This window comes from Nerophis ophidion, linkage group LG09 (assembly GCF_033978795.1).
Source record: "Nerophis ophidion isolate RoL-2023_Sa linkage group LG09, RoL_Noph_v1.0, whole genome shotgun sequence".
Taxonomy (NCBI): domain Eukaryota; kingdom Metazoa; phylum Chordata; class Actinopteri; order Syngnathiformes; family Syngnathidae; genus Nerophis; species Nerophis ophidion.
This window is the reverse complement of record NC_084619.1, coordinates 66,253,073-66,270,932: the sequence shown is the minus strand read 5'-3', so window position 1 is coordinate 66,270,932 and position 17,860 is coordinate 66,253,073. Positions and strand designations below refer to the sequence as shown.

Here is a 17,860-nt window from a genome sequence, read left to right as displayed (position 1 = left end):
AACTCTAGCTCCCTCTAATGTCACAATGTAACTCTAGCTCCCTCTAGTGTCACAATGTAACTCTAGCTCCTTCTGGTGTCACAATGTAACTCTAGCTCCTTCTGGTGTCACAATGTAACTCTAGCTCCCTCTAATGTCACAATGTAACTCTAGCTCCCTCTAGTGTCACAATGTAACTCTAGCTCCCTCTAGTGTCACAATGTAACTCTAGCTCCCTCTAATGTCACAATGTAACTCTAGCTCCCTCTAATGTCACAATGTAACTCTAGCTCCCTCTAGTGTCACAATGTAACTCTAGCTCCCTCTAGTGTCACAATGTAACTCTAGCTCCCTCTAGTGTCACAATGTAACTCTAGCTCCCTCTAATGTCACAATGTAACTCTAGCTCCCTCTAGTGTCACAATGTAACTCTAGCTCCTTCTGGTGTCACAATGTAACTCTAGCTCCTTCTGGTGTCACAATGTAACTCTAGCTCCCTCTAATGTCACAATGTAACTCTAGCTCCCTCTAGTGTCACAATGTAACTCTAGCTCCCTCTAGTGTCACAATGTAACTCTAGCTCCCTCTAGTGTCACAATGTAACTCTAGCTCCCTCTAGTGTCACAATGTAACTCTAGCTCCTTCTGGTGTCACAATGTAACTGTAGCTCCCCCTAGTGTCACAATGTAACTCTAGCTCCCTCTAGTGTCACAATGTAACTCTAGCTCCTTCTGGTGTCACAATGTAACTCTAGCTCCCTCTAGTGTCACAATGTAACTCTAGCTCCCTCTAGTGTCACAATGTAACTCTAGCTCCCTTTAGTGTCACAATGTAACTCTAGCTCCCTCTAGTGTCACAATGTAACTCTAGCTCCCTCTAGTGTCACAATGTAACTCTAGCTCCCTCTAGTGTCACAATGTAACTCTAGCTCCCTCTAGTGTCACAATGTAACTCTAGCTCCTTCTGGTGTCACAATGTAACTCTAGCTCCCCCTAGTGTCACAATGTAACTCTAGCTCCCTCTAGTGTCACAATGTAACTCCCGCTCCCTCTAGTGTCACAATGTAACTCTAGCTCCTTCTGGTGTCACAATGTAACTCTAGCTCCCTCTAGTGTCACAATGTAACTCTAGCTCCCTCTAGTGTCACAATGTAACTCTAGCTCCCTCTAGTGTCACAATGTAACTCTAGCTCCTTCTAGTGTCACAATGTAACTCTAGCTCCCTCTAGTGTCACAATGTGTACCTTTCATCTGTGACTTCAGGCACATTGGGGCCTTTTACAATGTTACACTCTTCTACTTCCTAGTGTTGTATCTATGCTTTTCAACTTCCTGAATTTGTGTTTTACCTAATCTTGTGTTCTAAGGTCTTCTACTTCCTGATCTTGTGTTCTACCTAATCTTGTGTTCTACGGTCTACTACTTCCGGATCTTGTGTTCTACGGTCTTCTACTTCCTGATTTTATGCCTATGCTCTTCAACTTCCTGAACTTGTGTTTTACCTAATCTTGTGTTCTAAGGTCTTCTACTTCCTGATCTTGTGTTCTACCTAATCTTGTGTCCTATGGTCTACTACTTCCGGATCTTGTGTTCTACGGTCTTCTACTTCCTGATCTTGTGTTCTACCTAATCTTGTGTTCTACGGTCTACTACTTCCGGATCTTGTGTCCTACGGTCTTCTACTTCCTGATCTTGTGTCTATGCTCTTCAACTTCCTGATCTTGTGTTCTACCTAATCTTGTGTTGTACGTATTCTACTTCCTGATTTTGTGTTCAAACTAATCTAGTGTTCTACGTATTCTACTTCCTGAACTTGTATTGTACCTAATCTTGTGTTCTACGGTCTTCTACTTCCTGATCTTGTTTTTTATGGTCTTCTACTTCCTGATCTTGTGTTTGACCTAATCTTGTGTGCTACGTTTTCTACTTCCTGATCTTGTGTTCTACCTAATCTTGTGTTCTACGGTCCTCTACTTCCTGATCTTGTGTTCTATGGTCTTCTACTTCCTGATCTTGTGTTTTACCTAATCTTGTGTTCTACAGTCTTCTACTTTCTGATCTTGTGTTCTACCTAATCTGGTGTTCTACGTATTCTACTTCCTGATCCTGTGTTCTATGGTCTTGTACTTCCTGATCTTGTGTTTGACCTAATCTTGTGTTTTACGTATTCTACTTCCTGATCTCGTGTTGACCTAACCTTGTGTGCTACGTATTCTACTTCCTGATCTTGTGTGCTTTGGTCTTCTACTTCCTGATCTTGCATTGTACCTAATCTTGTGTTCTATGGTCTTCTACTTCCTGATCTTTTGTTCTATGGTCTTCTACTTCCTGATCTTGTGTTTTACCTAATCTAGTGTTCTACAGTCTTCTACTTTCTGATCTTGTGTTCTACCTAATCTGATGTACTATGTATTCTACTTCCTGATCTTGTGTTCTATGGTCTTGTACTTCCTGATCTTGTGTTTGACCTAACCTTGTGTGCTACGTATTCTACTTCCTGATCTTGTATTCTACCTAATCTTGTGTTCTACGGTCTTCTACTTCCTGATCTTGTGTTATATGGTCTTCTACTTCCTGATCTTTTGTACTACCTAATCTTGTGTTCTACAGTCTTCTCCTCTCTGATCTTGTGTTTTACCTAATCTGGTGATCTACGTATTCTACTTCCTGATCTTGTGTTTTATGGTGTTCTACTTAATCTTGTGTTCTACGGTCTTCTACTTCCTGATCTTTTGTTTTATGGTCTTCTACTTCCTGATCTTGTGTTCTACATAATCTAGTGTTCTACAGTCTTCTACTCTCTGATCTTGTGTTCTACCTAATCTGATGTTCTATGTATTCTACTTCCTGATCTTGTGTTCTATGGTCTTGTACTTCCTGATCTTGTGTTGGACCTAATTTTGTGGTCTATGTATTCTACTTCCTGATCTTGTGTTTGACCTAACCTTGTGTGCTACGTATTCTACTTCCTGATCTTGTGTTCTACCTAACCTTGTGTTCTACGGTCTTCTACTTCCTGATCTTGTGTTATATGGTCTTCTACTTCCTGATCTTTTGTTCTACCTAATCTTGTGTTCTACAGTCTTCTCCTCTCTGATCTTGTGTTTTACCTAATCTGGTGATCTACGTATTATACTTTCTGATATTGTGTTTTATGGTTCTGTATTTCCTGATCTTGTGTTCTACTTAATCTTGTGTTCTACGGTCTTCTACTTCCTGATCTTTTGTTCTATGGTCTTCTACTTCCTGATCTTGTGTTCTACCTAATCTGTGTTCTATGTATTCTACTTCCTGATCTTGTGTTCTATGGTCTTGTACTTCCTGATCTTGCGTTGGACCTAATTTTGTGTTCTAAGTATTCTACTTCCTGATCTTGTGTTTGACCTAACCTTGTGTGCTACGTATTCTACTTCCTGATCTTGTATTCTACCTAATCTTGTGTTCTACGGTCTTTTACTTCCTGATCTTGTGTTATATGGTCTTCTACTTCCTGATCTTTTGGTCTACCTAATCTTGTGTTCTACAGTCTTCTCCCCTCTGATCTTGTGTTTTACCTAATCTGGTGATCTACGTATTCTACTTCCTGATCTTGTGTTTATGGTCTTGTACTTCCTGATCTTGTGTTCGACCTAATCTTGTGAACTACGTATTCTACTTCCTGATTTTGTGTTCTTTGGTCTTCTACTTCCCGATCTTGTATTCTACCTAATCTTGTGTTCTACGGTCTTCTACTTCCTGATCTTGTGTTCTACCTAATCTTGTGTTCGACAGTCTTCTCCTCTCTGATCTTGTGTTTTACCTAATCTGGTGTTCTACGTATTCTACTTACTGATCTTGTGTTCTATGGTCTTGTACTTCCTGATCTTGTGTTTGACCTAATCTTGTGTTCAACGTATTATACTTCCTGACCTTGTGTTAGACCTAATCTTGTGAGCTACGTATTCTACTTCCTGATCTTGTGTTCTTTGGTCTTCTACTTCCCGATCTTGTATTCTACCTAATCTTGTGTTCTACGGTCTTCTACTTCCTGATCTTGTGTTATATGGTCTTCTACTTCCTGATCTTTTGTTCTACCTAAACTTGTGTTCTACAGTCTTCTCCTTTCTGATCTTGTGTTTTACCTAATCTGGTGTTCTACGTATTCTACTTCCTGATCTTGTGTTCTATGGTCTTGTACTTCCTGATCTTGTGTTCGACCTAATCTTGTGTTCTACGTATTTTACTTCCTGATCTTGTGTTCGACCTAATCTAGTGTTCTACGTATTCTACTTCCTGATCTTGTATTCTACCTAATCTTGTGTACTACATATTCTACTTCCTGATCTTGTATTCTACCTAATCTTGTGTTCTACGGTCTTTTACTTCCTCATCTTGTGTTCTACGGTCTTTTACTTCCTGATTTTGTGTTCTGCCTAATCTTGTGTTCTACAGTCTTCTCCTCTCTGATCTTGTGTTTTACCTAATCTGGTGTTCCACGTATACTACTTCCTAAACTTGTGTTCTATGGTCTTGTACTTCCTGATCTCGTGTTCGACCTAATATTGTGTTCTACGTATTTTACTTCCTGACCTTGTGTTCGACCTAACCTAGTGTTCTACGTATTCTACTTCCTGATCTTGTATTTTACCTAAACTTGTGTTCTACGGTCTTTTACTTCCTGATCTTGTGTTCTTTGGTCTTGTACTTCCTGATCTTGTGTTCAACCTAATCTTGTGTTCTACGTATTGTACTTCCTGATCTTGTGTTCGACCTAATGTAGTGTTGTACGTATTCTACTTCCTGGTCTTGTGTTCTTTGGTCTTCTACTTCCTGATCTTGTATTATACCTAATCTTGTGTTCTACGGTCTTCTACTTCCTGATCTTGTGTTATATGGTCTGCTACTTCCTGATCTTTTGTCCTTTGGTCTTCTACTTCCTGATCTTGTATTCTACCTAATCTTGTGTTCTATGGTCTCCTACTTCCTGATCTTGTGTTATATAGTCTTCTACTTCCTGATCTTTTGTTCTACAGTCTTCTCCTCTCTGATCTTGTGTTTTACCTAATCTGGTGTTCTACGTATTCTACTTACTGATCTCGTGTTCTATGGTCTTGTACTTCCTGATCTTGTGTTCGACCTAATCTTGTGTTCTACATATTTTACTTCCTGACCTTGTGTTCGACCTAATCTAGTGTTCTACGTATTCTACTTCCTGATCTTGTATTTTACCTAATCTTGTGTTCTATGGTCTTTTACTTCCTGATCTTGTGTTCTTTGGTCTTCTACTTCCTGATCTTGTATTCTACCTAATCTTGTGTTCTACGGTCTTCTACTTCCTGATCTTGTGTTATATGGTCTTCTACTTCCTGATCTTTTGTTTTTGGTCTTCTACTTCCTGATCTTGTGTTCTACGGTCTTCTACTTCCTGATCTTGTGTTATATGGTTTTCTACTTCCTGATCTTTTGTTCTTTGGTCTTCTACTTCCTGATCTTGTATTCTACCTAATCTTGTGTTCTATGGTCTCCTACTTCCTGATCTTGTGTTATATGGTCTTCTACTTCCTGATCTTTTGTTCTACCTAGACTTGTGTTCTACAGTCTTCTCCTCTCTGATCTTGTGTTTTACTTAATCTGGTGTTCTACGTATTCTACTTCCTGATCTTGTGTTCTATGGTCTTGTACTTCCTGATCTTGTGTTCGACCCAATCTTGTGTTCTACGTATTTTACTTCCTGATCTTGTGTTCGACCTAATCTAGTGTTCTACGGTCTTTTACTTCCTGATCTTGTGTTCTACCTAATCTTGTGTTCTACGGTCTTCTCCTTCCTGATCATCTATTCGACCTAATCTGGTGTTCTACAGTCTTCTACTTTCTGATCCTGTGTTCTACCTAATCTGGTGTTCTACGCTCTTCTACTTCCTGATCTTGTGTTCTACGGTGTCTGCAGCCACTAGATCCCAGAACGAGGACGCGTACAGAGACTACACTCTTGTCAACACGGACAAGGAGAACCTGTCTGGGAGGAGGGAGACGGAGACGCTGGTTCTGGCCAAGGACAGCGGCAAGCAGTTCACCAGGACTGCAGGTGGAGGTGAGTCAATTATTCATCACAACAACAATAACCACAACAGACGTGTGGGTGCTGATATAAACAATATCAAGGTATCAAAGAAGTGATTATTACATTTTAACAGAAGTGTAGATACATGTGTGGTCTCATCAGTGACGTGCGGTGAGTTTCATGGCTGGTGAGGCACTGACTTCATCACAGTCAGATATATAAACATATGAACCCTATAGAGTGTCTTATTCACCATTTGATTGGCAGCAGTTAACGGGTTGTGTTTAAAAGCTCATACCAGCATTCTTCCCTGCTTGGAACTCCGCATCAAGGGTTGGAATTGGGGGTTAAATCACCAAAAATGATTCCCTCACCTCCCAGGGGGTGAACAAGGGGATGGGTCAAATGCAGAGGACACCTAGTGTGTGTGTGTGTGACAATCATTGGTACTTTAACTTAATGTAGCAGGTACTTTAGCTAGTATAGTATAGTATAAATAAATTACACGTATTATTATCAGTGTGCTTTATAAATAAATTTGATTTGATTTGAAGTAATTCCCAGTATTTGAACGGCAAATGTGGAAATTCAGCGATTTTGAATAAAAATAATCTAAAACTGGTGAAGTTAAATGGAGAATAACTTTATGATATAATCACTGGATACAGATCAAATCAACTTTATTTATAAAGCACACTTAAAATTGACCACAGGGCTGAGCCAAAGTGCCGTACAATGGACAGGTTAAAAGATAATACCAAGACTGAGCAAACAACACAACACAAACAGAACATGATAAAAAAATACATAAATAAATAAAACATAAAAACAGGTTCACAGCAGGTGTGTAATGGGGCGCCATTGCAGGATGGATATCACTTAAGTGTTAAAAGCCAAGGAATAAAAGTATGTTTTTAAGAGAGATTTTTACACACACGAGTGAATGCAAGGCATACTTGGTCAACAGCCATACAGGTCACACTGAGGGTGGCCGTATAAACAACTTTAGCACTGTTCCAAATATGCGCCACACTGCGAACCCACACCAAACAAGAATGACAAACACATTTCGGGTGAACATCCGCACGGTAACAACAGAATAAATACCCAGACCCCCTTGCAGCACTAACTCTTCCGGGAAACTTCCAGCAAACTGACCAATAATTAACGTTTTATTCATGCATTTTCTCTTGCTACTTCAAGGCTTGAATGTTTGGTTCATTCATTATTGTTATTTTATTTTCAAATGTATTATTAGCCTGTGGAAAACATTTGATATTTACCTCAGAAGATTGCAAATAGAAAAAAAGGCATAACATTTTTATTTAAATTTTATTTGATATGCCATTGATGTTTTTTTAATTTTTATTATTATTATTTGAAACTGGATTTTGCATGTCACTAAAGTTATATAAGCCTTGCTTGTTCAATATTTCATGCAAAACTTGTTTGGGTCCCTATTAAAAGGTAATTTGTTCAACCTTGGCCCACGGCTTTGTTCCCTTTAAAATTTTGGCCCACTCTGTATTTGATTTCGACACCCCTGACTTAGTGTTAAAAGCCAAGGAATACAAGTATGTTTTTAAGAGAGATTTTTACACACACACACACACGCACAAGTGAATGCCAAGCATACTTGGTCAACAGCCATACAGGTCACACTGAGGGTGGCTGTATAAACAACTTTAGCACTGTTCCAAATATGCGCCACACTGCGAACCCACACCAAACAAGAATGACAAACACATTTCGGGTGAACATCCGCACCATAACACAACAGAATAAATACCCAGATCCCCTTGCAGCACTAACTCTTCCGGGAAACTTCCAGCAAACTGACCAATAATTAACGTTTTATTCATGCACTTCTTACCATTAATGCAACTTTTTGAACATAAAAAAGCATGACAATGTTTTATATTTTGAATGTTATTTTTAACACTGTAATTACCAGTGGAATTATTCATTACTTATCGTGTTAAGCAACGTCAGCTCAGATTTATCCGAGAGCCAGATGCAGTCATCAAAAGAGCCACATCTGGCTCTAGAGCCATAGGTTCCCTACCCCTGCCCTAATCAGAGCAAAGCCTTTTTGTTTGAAAAAAAAGAGATAAAGAAGTAAAATACAGCACTATGTCATCAGTTTCTGATTTATTAAATCGTATAACAGTGCAAAATATTGCTCATTTGTAGTGGTCTTTCTTGAACTATTTGGGGAAAAAAAATATTTAAAAATAACTAAAAACTTGTTGAAAAGTAAACAAGTGATTCAATTATAAATTAAAGCTGTAAGCAGCGTTGGTCGGGTCCGCCTTTGGCTGCTGCCCCCGAGACCCACGGCCGGATAAGCGTTAGAAGACGCCTTGGAGCCAATATTTTGAGAATCTAATTCATTGTGAAAGTAATGCAGTTGTTGTATTGAAGTGAAAATATCAAACTTCCTGTTGATTTTTGCTAGAGTATGTTAATTATTAAAATGTAGGTCTAAGTGAGACCTACATAGTGTTTTTTGTTTCATGTCTCTCTGACATTCCTACCGGAAGTTACAAGCAGTTTTGTCTATGTTTTCTTCCTAGGAGCAGTTTGTCCATGTTGTATTCCTAGGGGGGCGGTAGAGCGCAATTTTGAGTTTTGAGGTTAGGTTTTTTCATCAGATCGCAATTTTTGCCAGACCTGATGTGTGTGTCAAGTTTGGTGAGTTTAGAAGCATTTTAAGGGGGTCAAATAACAGCTCAAAGAGGCAAAAATGACATTTTTAGGAGACTTTGCACAGGGGTTCTTTGAAGGCGCGTAAAATCAAAACCTGAGAACTTATCAAAACTCTGTTCTATTCAGAAGGGTTCAATATCTCTCCTGTGCGAGTTTGAAGCCAAAACAACAAACGCACTCAGAGGAGATAATGTTTGAAGAAAGGTGACCGGTTTTTACAAAACTTTTGTTTTGAAGGGGGCATTGCAAACTTCCTGTTGATTTTTGTTGGGGGTTGTCAATCTATGAAATGTAGGTCTAAGCGAGACCTACATAGAAGTTTTTGTTTCATGTCTCTCTGACATTCTTACCGGAAGTTACAAGCAATTTTGTCTGTGTTTTCTTCCTAGGAGCAGATTTTCAGTGTTTTATTATTCTTTATTTATTATTATTCCGACGCCTCTTTGAACTATAGGGCCCGCATGGCCCATTGCCAAAGGACCTATTGTTTTTCGTGCGTTTTATTATTATTCTTTATTTATTATTATTCCGACGCCTCTTTGAACTGTAATTTGACCCCCTGAACATGCTTTAAAACTCACCAAATTTCACACACTTATCAGAACTGGCGAAAATTGCCATCTAATAAAAAAAACCAAACCCCAAAAATCAAAAATGCGCTCTAGCGCCCCCTAGGAAAAAAACACAACAGACTGCTTGTAACTTCCGTTAGGAATGTTGTAGAGACATGAAACAAAAACCTCTATGTAGGTCTGACTTAGACCTACATTTCCCAATTTAAACTTCTATAGCAAAAATCAACAGGAAGTTGGGAAAAAACCCTTCAAAGCAAAATTTTCGCAAAAAATGCTATTTTTGCCTCTTTGAGCTGTAATTTGACCCCCTTAAAATGCTTCAAAACTCACCAAACTTGGCACACACATCAGGACTGGCAAAAATTGCGATATAATGAAAAAAACCAAACCCAAAACACAGAAAAAACTGCTCCTAGGAAGAAAACACAGACAAAACTGCTTGTAACTTCCCGTAGGAATGTCGGAAAGACATGAAACAAAAACCTCCATGTAGGTCTGACTTAGACCTACATTTCCCAATTCAAACTTCTATAGCAAAAATCAACAGGAAGTTGGGAAAAAACCCTTCAAAGCAAAATTTTCGCAAAAAATGCTATTTTTGCCTCTTTGAGCTGTAATTTGACCCCCTTAAAATGCTTCAAAACTCACCAAACTTGGCACACACATCAGTACTGGCAAAAATTGCGATATAATGAAAAAACCAAACCCCAAAACACAGAAAAAACTGCTCCTAGGAAGAAAACACAGACAAAACTGCTTGTAACTTCCCGTAGGAATGTCGGAAAGACATGAAACAAAAACCTCCATGTAGGTCTGACTTAGACCTACATTTTAATGATCAACATCCTTCAGCAAAAATCAACAGGAAGTTAAAAATTACCCCTTCAAAATAAAAGTTTTGTAAACACCCGTCACCTTTTTCAAACGTTATCCCCTCTGAGCGTGTTTGTCCTTTCAGCTTCAAACTCGCACACAAGAGAGTTTGAACCCTTCTAATTAAAAGTTATCAAAAGAGTTTTGATTACTGCTCCGGTTTAGATTTTACGCTCCATCAAAAAAACCTGCGCAAATTTTCCTAAAAAATGTAATTTTTGCCTCTTTGAGCTGTAATTTGACCCCCTTAAAATGCTTTAAGGTGCAAGTTAAAGCACTACTTTGCAAAGCGAAAGCCATTTATCAACAACATCCAGAAAAAACGATCTGTAATTTCACCCCCTTAACATGCTTCAAAACTCACCAAATTTTACACACACATTAGGACTGGCGAAAATTGCCATCTAATAAAAAACCAAACCCCAAAAATCAAAAGTGCGCTCTAGCGCCCCCTAAAAAAAACACAGACAAAACTGCTTGTAACTTCTGTTAGGAATGTCGTAGACATGAATAAAAAAACTTCTATGTGGGTCTGACTAAGACCAGGGCTTGAGTCTCGGCGGCAGCAGCCAAAGGCGGGCTCGGCCAACGCTGCTTGCAGCTTTAATTCAATAAATATATTTATAAAGGATTTTTGAATTGTTGCTATTTTTAAAATATTTTTGAAAAATCTTACTTAGCCCCAGGGGTACACGTACCCCCATTTGAGAACCACTGTGCTAGCAGAGTAGTTTATTTTTTTTTAAAAAAGCTTTTATAATTGTAAAGGACAACGTTTTATCAACTGATTGCAACAATGTTATTTTTTTGTAACTATTAAACAAACCAAAAATCTGACTTATTTTATCTTTGTGAAAACATTGGACACAGTGTGTTGTCAAGCTTATGAGATGCGATGCAAGTGTAAGCCACTGTGAAACTTTTTTAAAATTTTTATTAGGGATGCACCGACATGAAAATTTGTGGCCGAAGCCGAATACAATTTAAACGCTTGGCCGAATACCGAATAATGAATGCAGTTTTTCACCATTTTTTAAATATTGCATAAATAGCCTAGAATAAATATTTAGACATGTTTTTCAAATAAAGTCATTTTTTATTGAATATTGACATTTTTTTTAATATTCCAGTAGTCTTTGCTTTTCAAAAAAAGCACAGTTTTTCATTTATATTAGGCCTTCAAACAAAACATGCATTCCAAAAAAAAAATAAAGTGCATTACAGTGGATAAACCCACAACAAATGAATTATTGTCCTTTTGGCAAAAGTCTGCTTAGCCACAGTAGATATGCTAATAATGTAAACAGAAGGCTTAAGTAAATCTCAATTAAGTGTATGCTTGTAACCTCATACACTTATACAGGTAGCCTACACAACAGGCTAATAATGTAAACAGAAGGCTTAAGTAAATCTCAATTAAGTGTGTGCTTGTAACCTCATACACTTACACAGGTATCCTACACAACAGGCTAATAATGTAAACAGAGGCCCCACTAAATCTCAATTAAGTGTGTGCTTGTAACCTCATACACTTATACAGGTACACAACATATCCCAACGTCACCGCGTCACTGCGCGTTGGTTGATTGCGTCAAAAAATTGCGTCACACATATATTCGGTTACCGATTAATCGGTGCATCCCTAATTTTCATAAATGTCTAATGATAAAGTCAATGAGGGATTTTTTTTAATCGCTGCTATGCTGAAATGATAATTAATATTGATATAATTCATTTTTGTTTTCACTACTTTTGGTTTGTTCTGTGTTGTGTTTGTGTCTCCTTAATTGCTCTGTTTATTGCAGTTCTGAGTGTTGCTGGGTCAGGTTCGGTTTTGGAATTGGATTGCATTGTTATGGTATTGCTGTGTATTGTTTTGTTGGATTGATAAAAAAAAAAAAAATAGATTTAAAAAAAAATGAGAATCGATTCTGAATCGCACAACGCATTCGAATCAATTTTTTCCCAACACCACGACTGGGTATCATCCAGAACTAATGTCGAGTACCAAAGAAGAGAAGAATAAGTGATTATTACATTTTAACAGAAGTGCAGATAGAACACGTTCTTCCTGCTCCTTTTTCGAACACGAAACAAATAAAAGTGTCGAGTGAGGTTTTTGTCCCATGTCCGAGTTGCCGCTGAAGAGGGCGTGGCCTGTTGCAGGTTCCGTGTCAGGTGACTCCCTGCAGAAGGAGAAGATCATCAGCAGCTTCAGCGAGGCGTCTCAGCTGAAGGCGGCGGGAGGAAACACTTACTGTGAGTCACCGCCACGTCTGCACCCTTTTTCAACCTTTTTTTTTTGAGCCGAGGCACATTGATTGATTGAAACTTGTAATTAGTAGTTTGCACCTTACAGTACATATTTTGCACAATTGACCACTAGATGGCAACACCCCAATACGTTTTTCAATTTATGGTAATTTTTTGATGACATTTTTTGTGTTGACAAAATGTGGAGGCACACCACCAGCAGAAATCATTCCATCCATCCATCCATCCTTCTTCTTCCGCTTATCCGAGGTCGGGTCGCGGGGGCAACAGCCTAAGCAGGGAAACCCAGACTTCCCTCTCCCCAGCCACTTTGTGTAGCTCTTCCCGGGGGATCCCGAGGCGTTCCCTGGCCAGCCGAGAGACATAGTCTTCCCAACGTGTCCTGGGTCTTCCTCCTATTGGTTGGACGTGCCCTAAACACCTCCCTAGGGAGGCGTTCGGGTGGCATCCTGACCAAATGCCTGAACCACCTCAGCAGAAATCATTAAAAAACGTAATTTAGTTGACAGACCGGGGTGGTGGTTCCTCTCTTTAGGAAGGGGGACCGGAGGGTGTGTTCCAACTATCGTGGGATCACACTCCTCAGCCTTCCCGGTAAGGTTTATTCAGGTGTACTGGAGAGGAGGCTACGCCGGATAGTGGAACCTCGGATTCAGGAGGAACAGTGTGGTTTTCGTCCTGGTCGTGGAACTGTGGACCAGCTCTATACTCTCGGCAGGGTTCTTGAGGGTGCATGGGAGTTGGCCCAACCAGTCTACATGTGCTTTGTGGACTTGGAGAAGGCATTCGACCGTGTCCCTCGGGAAGTCCTGTGGGGAGTGCTCAGAGAGTATGGGGTATCGGACTGTCTTATTGTGGCGGTCCGATCCCTGTACGATCAGTGTCAGAGCTTGGTCCGCATTGCTGGCAGTAAGTCGAACACGTTTCCAGTGAGGGTTGGACTCCGCCAAGGCTGTCCTTTGTCACCGATTCTGTTCATAACTTTTATGGACAGACTTTCTAGGCGCAGTCAAGGCGTTCAGGGGTTCCGGTTTGGTGACCGCAGGATTAGGTCTCTGCTTTTTGCAGACGATGTGGTCCTGATGGCTTCATCTGACCGGGATCTTCAGCTCTCACTGGATCGGTTCGCAGCCGAGTGTGAAGCGACCGGAATGAGAATCAGCACCTCCAAGTCCGAGTCCATGGTTCTCGCCCGGAAAAGGGTGGAATGGCATCTCCGGGTTGGGGAGGAGACCCTGCCCCAAGTGGAGGAGTTCAAGTACCTAGGAGTCTTGTTCACGAGTGGGGGAAGAGTGGATAGTGAGGTCGACAGGCGGATCGGTGCGGCATCTTCAGTAATGCGGACGTTGTACCGATCCGTTGTGGTGAAGAAGGAGCTGAGCCGGAAGGCAAAGCTCTCAATTTACCGGTCGATCTACGTTCCCATCCTCACCTATGGTCATGAGCTTTGGGTCATGACCGAAAGGATAAGATCACGGGTACAAGCGGCCCCAATGAGTTTGGGTCTCTCCCTTAGAGATAGGGTGAGAAGCTCTGTCATCCGGGAGGAACTCAAAGTAAAGCCGCTGCTCCTCCACATTGAGAGGAGCCAGATGAGGTGGTTCGGGCATCTGGTCAGGATGCCACCCGAACGCCTCCCTAGGGAGGTGTTTAGGGCACATCCAACCGGTAGGAGGCCACGGGGAAGACCCAGGACACGTTGGGAAGACTATGTCTCCCGGCTGGCCTGGGAACGCCTCGGGATCCCCCGGGAAAAGCTAGACGAAGTGGCTGGGGAGAGGGAAGTTTGGGTTTCCCTGCTTAGGCTGTTGCCCCCGCGACCCGACCACGGATAAGCGGAAAAAGATGGATGGAACTTAGTTGACAGTAAAAAGTCATTGTCGCAATTGTTGGATATGACGTTAAAGCAGGGGTCACCAACGCGGGCACCAGGTCGCCCGTAAGGACCAGATGAGTCGCCCGCTGGCCTGTTCTAAAAATAGCTGAAATAGCAGCACTTACCAGTGAGCTGCCTCTATTTTTTAAATTGTATTTAATTACTAGCAAGCTGGTCTCGCTTTGCTCGATATTTTTAATTCTCAGAGAGACAAAACTCAAATAACATTTTGAAAATCTAAGAAAATATTATAAAGGCTTGGTCTTCACTTGTTTAAATAAATTCATTTATTTTTTTTTACTTTGCTTCTTATAACTTTCAGAAAGACAATTTTAGAGAAAAAAATACCTTAAAATTTTTTTTTAGGATTTTTAAACACATATACCTTTTTACCTTTTAAATTCCTTCCTCTTCTTTCCTGACAATTTCAATAATTCAAGTAAAAATGTTTTTTTTATTGTAAAGAATAATAAATACATTTTAATTTAAATCTTCATTTTAGCTTCTGTTTTTTGACGAAAAATATTTGTGAATTTTTTCTTCAAACTTATTATGATTAAGGCAAATCTAAAAAATCTGTAGAATCAAATTTAAATCTTATTTGAAAGTATTTTGAATTTCTTTTAAAAAAATTTATTCTGGAAAATCTAAAAGAAATAATGATTTTTCTTTGTTAGAAATATATCTTAGTCCAATTTGTTATATATTCTAACAAAGTGCAGATTGGATTTTAACCTATTTAAAACATGTCATCAAAAATATATATTTATTGTGAGAAATCATTAAGATGATCAGTGTTTCCACAAAGATAAATATCATTAAATATTAATAACATAGAGTTAAAGGTAAATTGAGCAAATTGGCTTTTTCTGGCAATTGATTTAATTGTGTATCAAACTGGTAGCCCTTCGCATTAATCAGTACCCCAGAAGTAGGTTTTGGTTCCAAAAAGATTGGTGACCCCTGCTTTAAAGCATAAGCAAGCATGAATCACTATAGCTCTTGTCTCAAAGTAGGTGTACTGTGTACATCACACCCTGACTTATTTTCACTTTTTTGCAGTTTTCCTGTGTAGTGTTTTACTTCTTGTCTTGCACTCCTATTTTGGTGGCTTTTTCTCTTTTGTTGGTGTTTCCTTGTAGCAGTTTCATGTCTTCCTTGAACACTATTCACCGCACTTGCTTTGGTTTTACAATCAAGACTTCTTCATTATCCTTCTTTGTGGGGACATTGTTGATTGTCATGTTCGGATGTACTTTGTGGACGCCGTCTTTGCGCCACAGTAAGTCTTTGCTGTCGTCCAGCATTCTGTTTTTGTCTTCTTTGCAGCCAGTTCAGTTTTAATTTCGTTCTGCATAGCCTTCCCTAAGCTTCCACGCCTTTTCTTAGGGGCACTCACATTTTGTTTATTTTTGGTTTAAGCATTAGACAACTTTTTACCTGCACACTGCCTCCCGCTGTTTCCGAAATCTACAAAGCAATTAGCTACCGGCTGCCACCTACTGATTGATTGTCATGTCTTGTTTAGACGTACTTTGTGGACGCCGTTTTTGCTCCACAGTAAGTCTTTGCTGTCGTCCAGCATTCTGTTTTTGTCTTCTTTGCAGCATGTTCAGTTTTAGTTTTGTTCTGCATAGCCTTCCCTAAGCTTCCATGCCTTTTCTTAGGGGCACTCACCTTTTGTTTAAGCATTAGACACCGTTTTACCTACACCATGCCTCCCGCTGTTTCCGAAATCTACAAAACATTTAGCTACCGGCTTTCACCTACTGATTGATTGTCATGTCATGTTTAGACGTACTTTGTGGACGCCGTCTATGCTCCACAGTAAGTCTTTGCTGTCGTCCAGCATTCTGTTTTTGTCTTCTTTGCAGCCAGTTCAGTTTTAGTTTTGTTCTGTATAGCCTTCCCTAAGCTTCCATGCCTTTTCTTAGGGGCACTCACCTTTTGTTTATTTTTGGTTAAAGCATTAGACAACTTTTTACCTGCACACTGCCTACCGCTGTTTCCGAAATCTACAAAGCAATTAGCTACCGTTTTTCACCTACTGATTGATTGTCATGTCATGTTTAGACGTACTTTGTGGACGCCGTCTTTGCTCCACAGTAAGTCTTTGCTGTCGTCCAGCATTCTGTTTTTGTCTTCTTTGCCACCTACTGATATGGAAGAGTTACTCTGCCCAGTTCTAGACAGCATCGACACTCAACAACAACACATCATTTGCAGACTATAATTACTGCTTTGCAAAAAAATATATTCAACCCAAATAGGTGAAACTAGATAATCTCCCACGGCTGCGGCACAGTGGTTGAAAAACACTGCTCCATGGCTTCCAGTCTGACCTGCATGCTTCTCCGCAGATGGATCGTCAGGAGTTGTAATGAAGGACCAAGCCACACATGCAAGTACGTACCGTACATATTCTGTATTATCGCATTTTCCTGACACTTTTCAACCACCTGCTCATTAGAGATTCGCCGAAAGGGCGGAGTCTTCGGGGGCGGAGGGTGGTGCTGCTGCTCCGACGCTTGTTGCTCCTGGTGGAAGTGGCTGCTGGCCTTCCTGCTCCTCTTCTTGCTGCTGCTCGGACTCCTTTTTGGCCTCATTGCACTGGGTGAGCTGCTTTCAAAGCAAAAAAAAGACAGAGAAAGTTGACGAATGCTCATCAAACACTTATTTGGAACATCCCACAGGTGTGCAGGCTAATTGGGAACAGGTGGGTGCCATGATTGGGTATTAAAGCAGCCTCCAATAAATGCTAAGTAATTCACAAACAAGGATGGGGTGAGGGTCACCACTTTGTAGGCAAATTGTCGAACAGTTTTAGAACAACATTTCTCAACGAGCTATTGCAAGGAATTTAGGGATTTTTACCATCTACGGTCCGTAAAATCACCAAACGGTTCAGAGAATCTGGAGAAATCACTGCACGTAAGCGATGATATTACGGACCTTTGATCCCTCAGGCGGTACTGCATCAAAAACCGACATCAGTGTGTAAAGGATATCACCACATGGGCTCAGGAACACTTAATAAAACCACTGTCAGTAACTACAGTTGGTCGCTACATCTGTAAGTGCAAGTTAAAACTCTGCTATGCAAAGCGAAAGCCATTTATCAACAACACCCAGGAACGTCACCGGCTTCGATGGGCCCGAGCTCATCTAAGATGGACTGATGCAAAGTGGAAAAGTATTCTGCGGTCTGACGGCTCCACATTTCAAATTGTTTTTTTAAACTGTAGACATCCTGTCCTCCAGACGAAAAGAGGAAAAGAACCATCCAGATTGTTCTGGGGTCAAAGGACATGAAAGACATTAAAGTAACGGAGCTGATGCAACCAGCCACTTCTACATACAGCTACGAAAAGAAACCTAAAAGAAACATATACACTGTAGATGGACTGATGCAAAGTGGAAAAGTGTTCTGTGGTCTGACGAGTCCACATTTCAAATTTTATTTGGAAACTGTGGACGTGGTGTCCTCTGGAACTAAGAGGAAAATAACCATCCGGATTGTTATAGGCGCAAAGTT

General features: G+C 40.2%; 1 protein-coding gene across 4 annotated transcripts in view; it reads left to right on the top strand.

Annotated features, from left to right (window-relative positions):
* Positions 1-17,860, top strand: part of LOC133559645 (collagen alpha-1(XVII) chain-like) — a 78,844-nt gene that overhangs the window by 30,159 nt on the left and 30,825 nt on the right. For all 4 annotated transcript variants that reach the window (XM_061911594.1, XM_061911593.1, XM_061911592.1 and 1 more), the window contains 4 exons: positions 5,905-6,048; positions 12,342-12,434; positions 16,686-16,730; positions 16,796-16,939. In XM_061911594.1, coding sequence (XP_061767578.1) covers positions 5,905-6,048; positions 12,342-12,434; positions 16,686-16,730; positions 16,796-16,939 — 426 coding nt within the window. The remainder of the gene's footprint in view (positions 1-5,904; positions 6,049-12,341; positions 12,435-16,685; positions 16,731-16,795; positions 16,940-17,860) is intronic.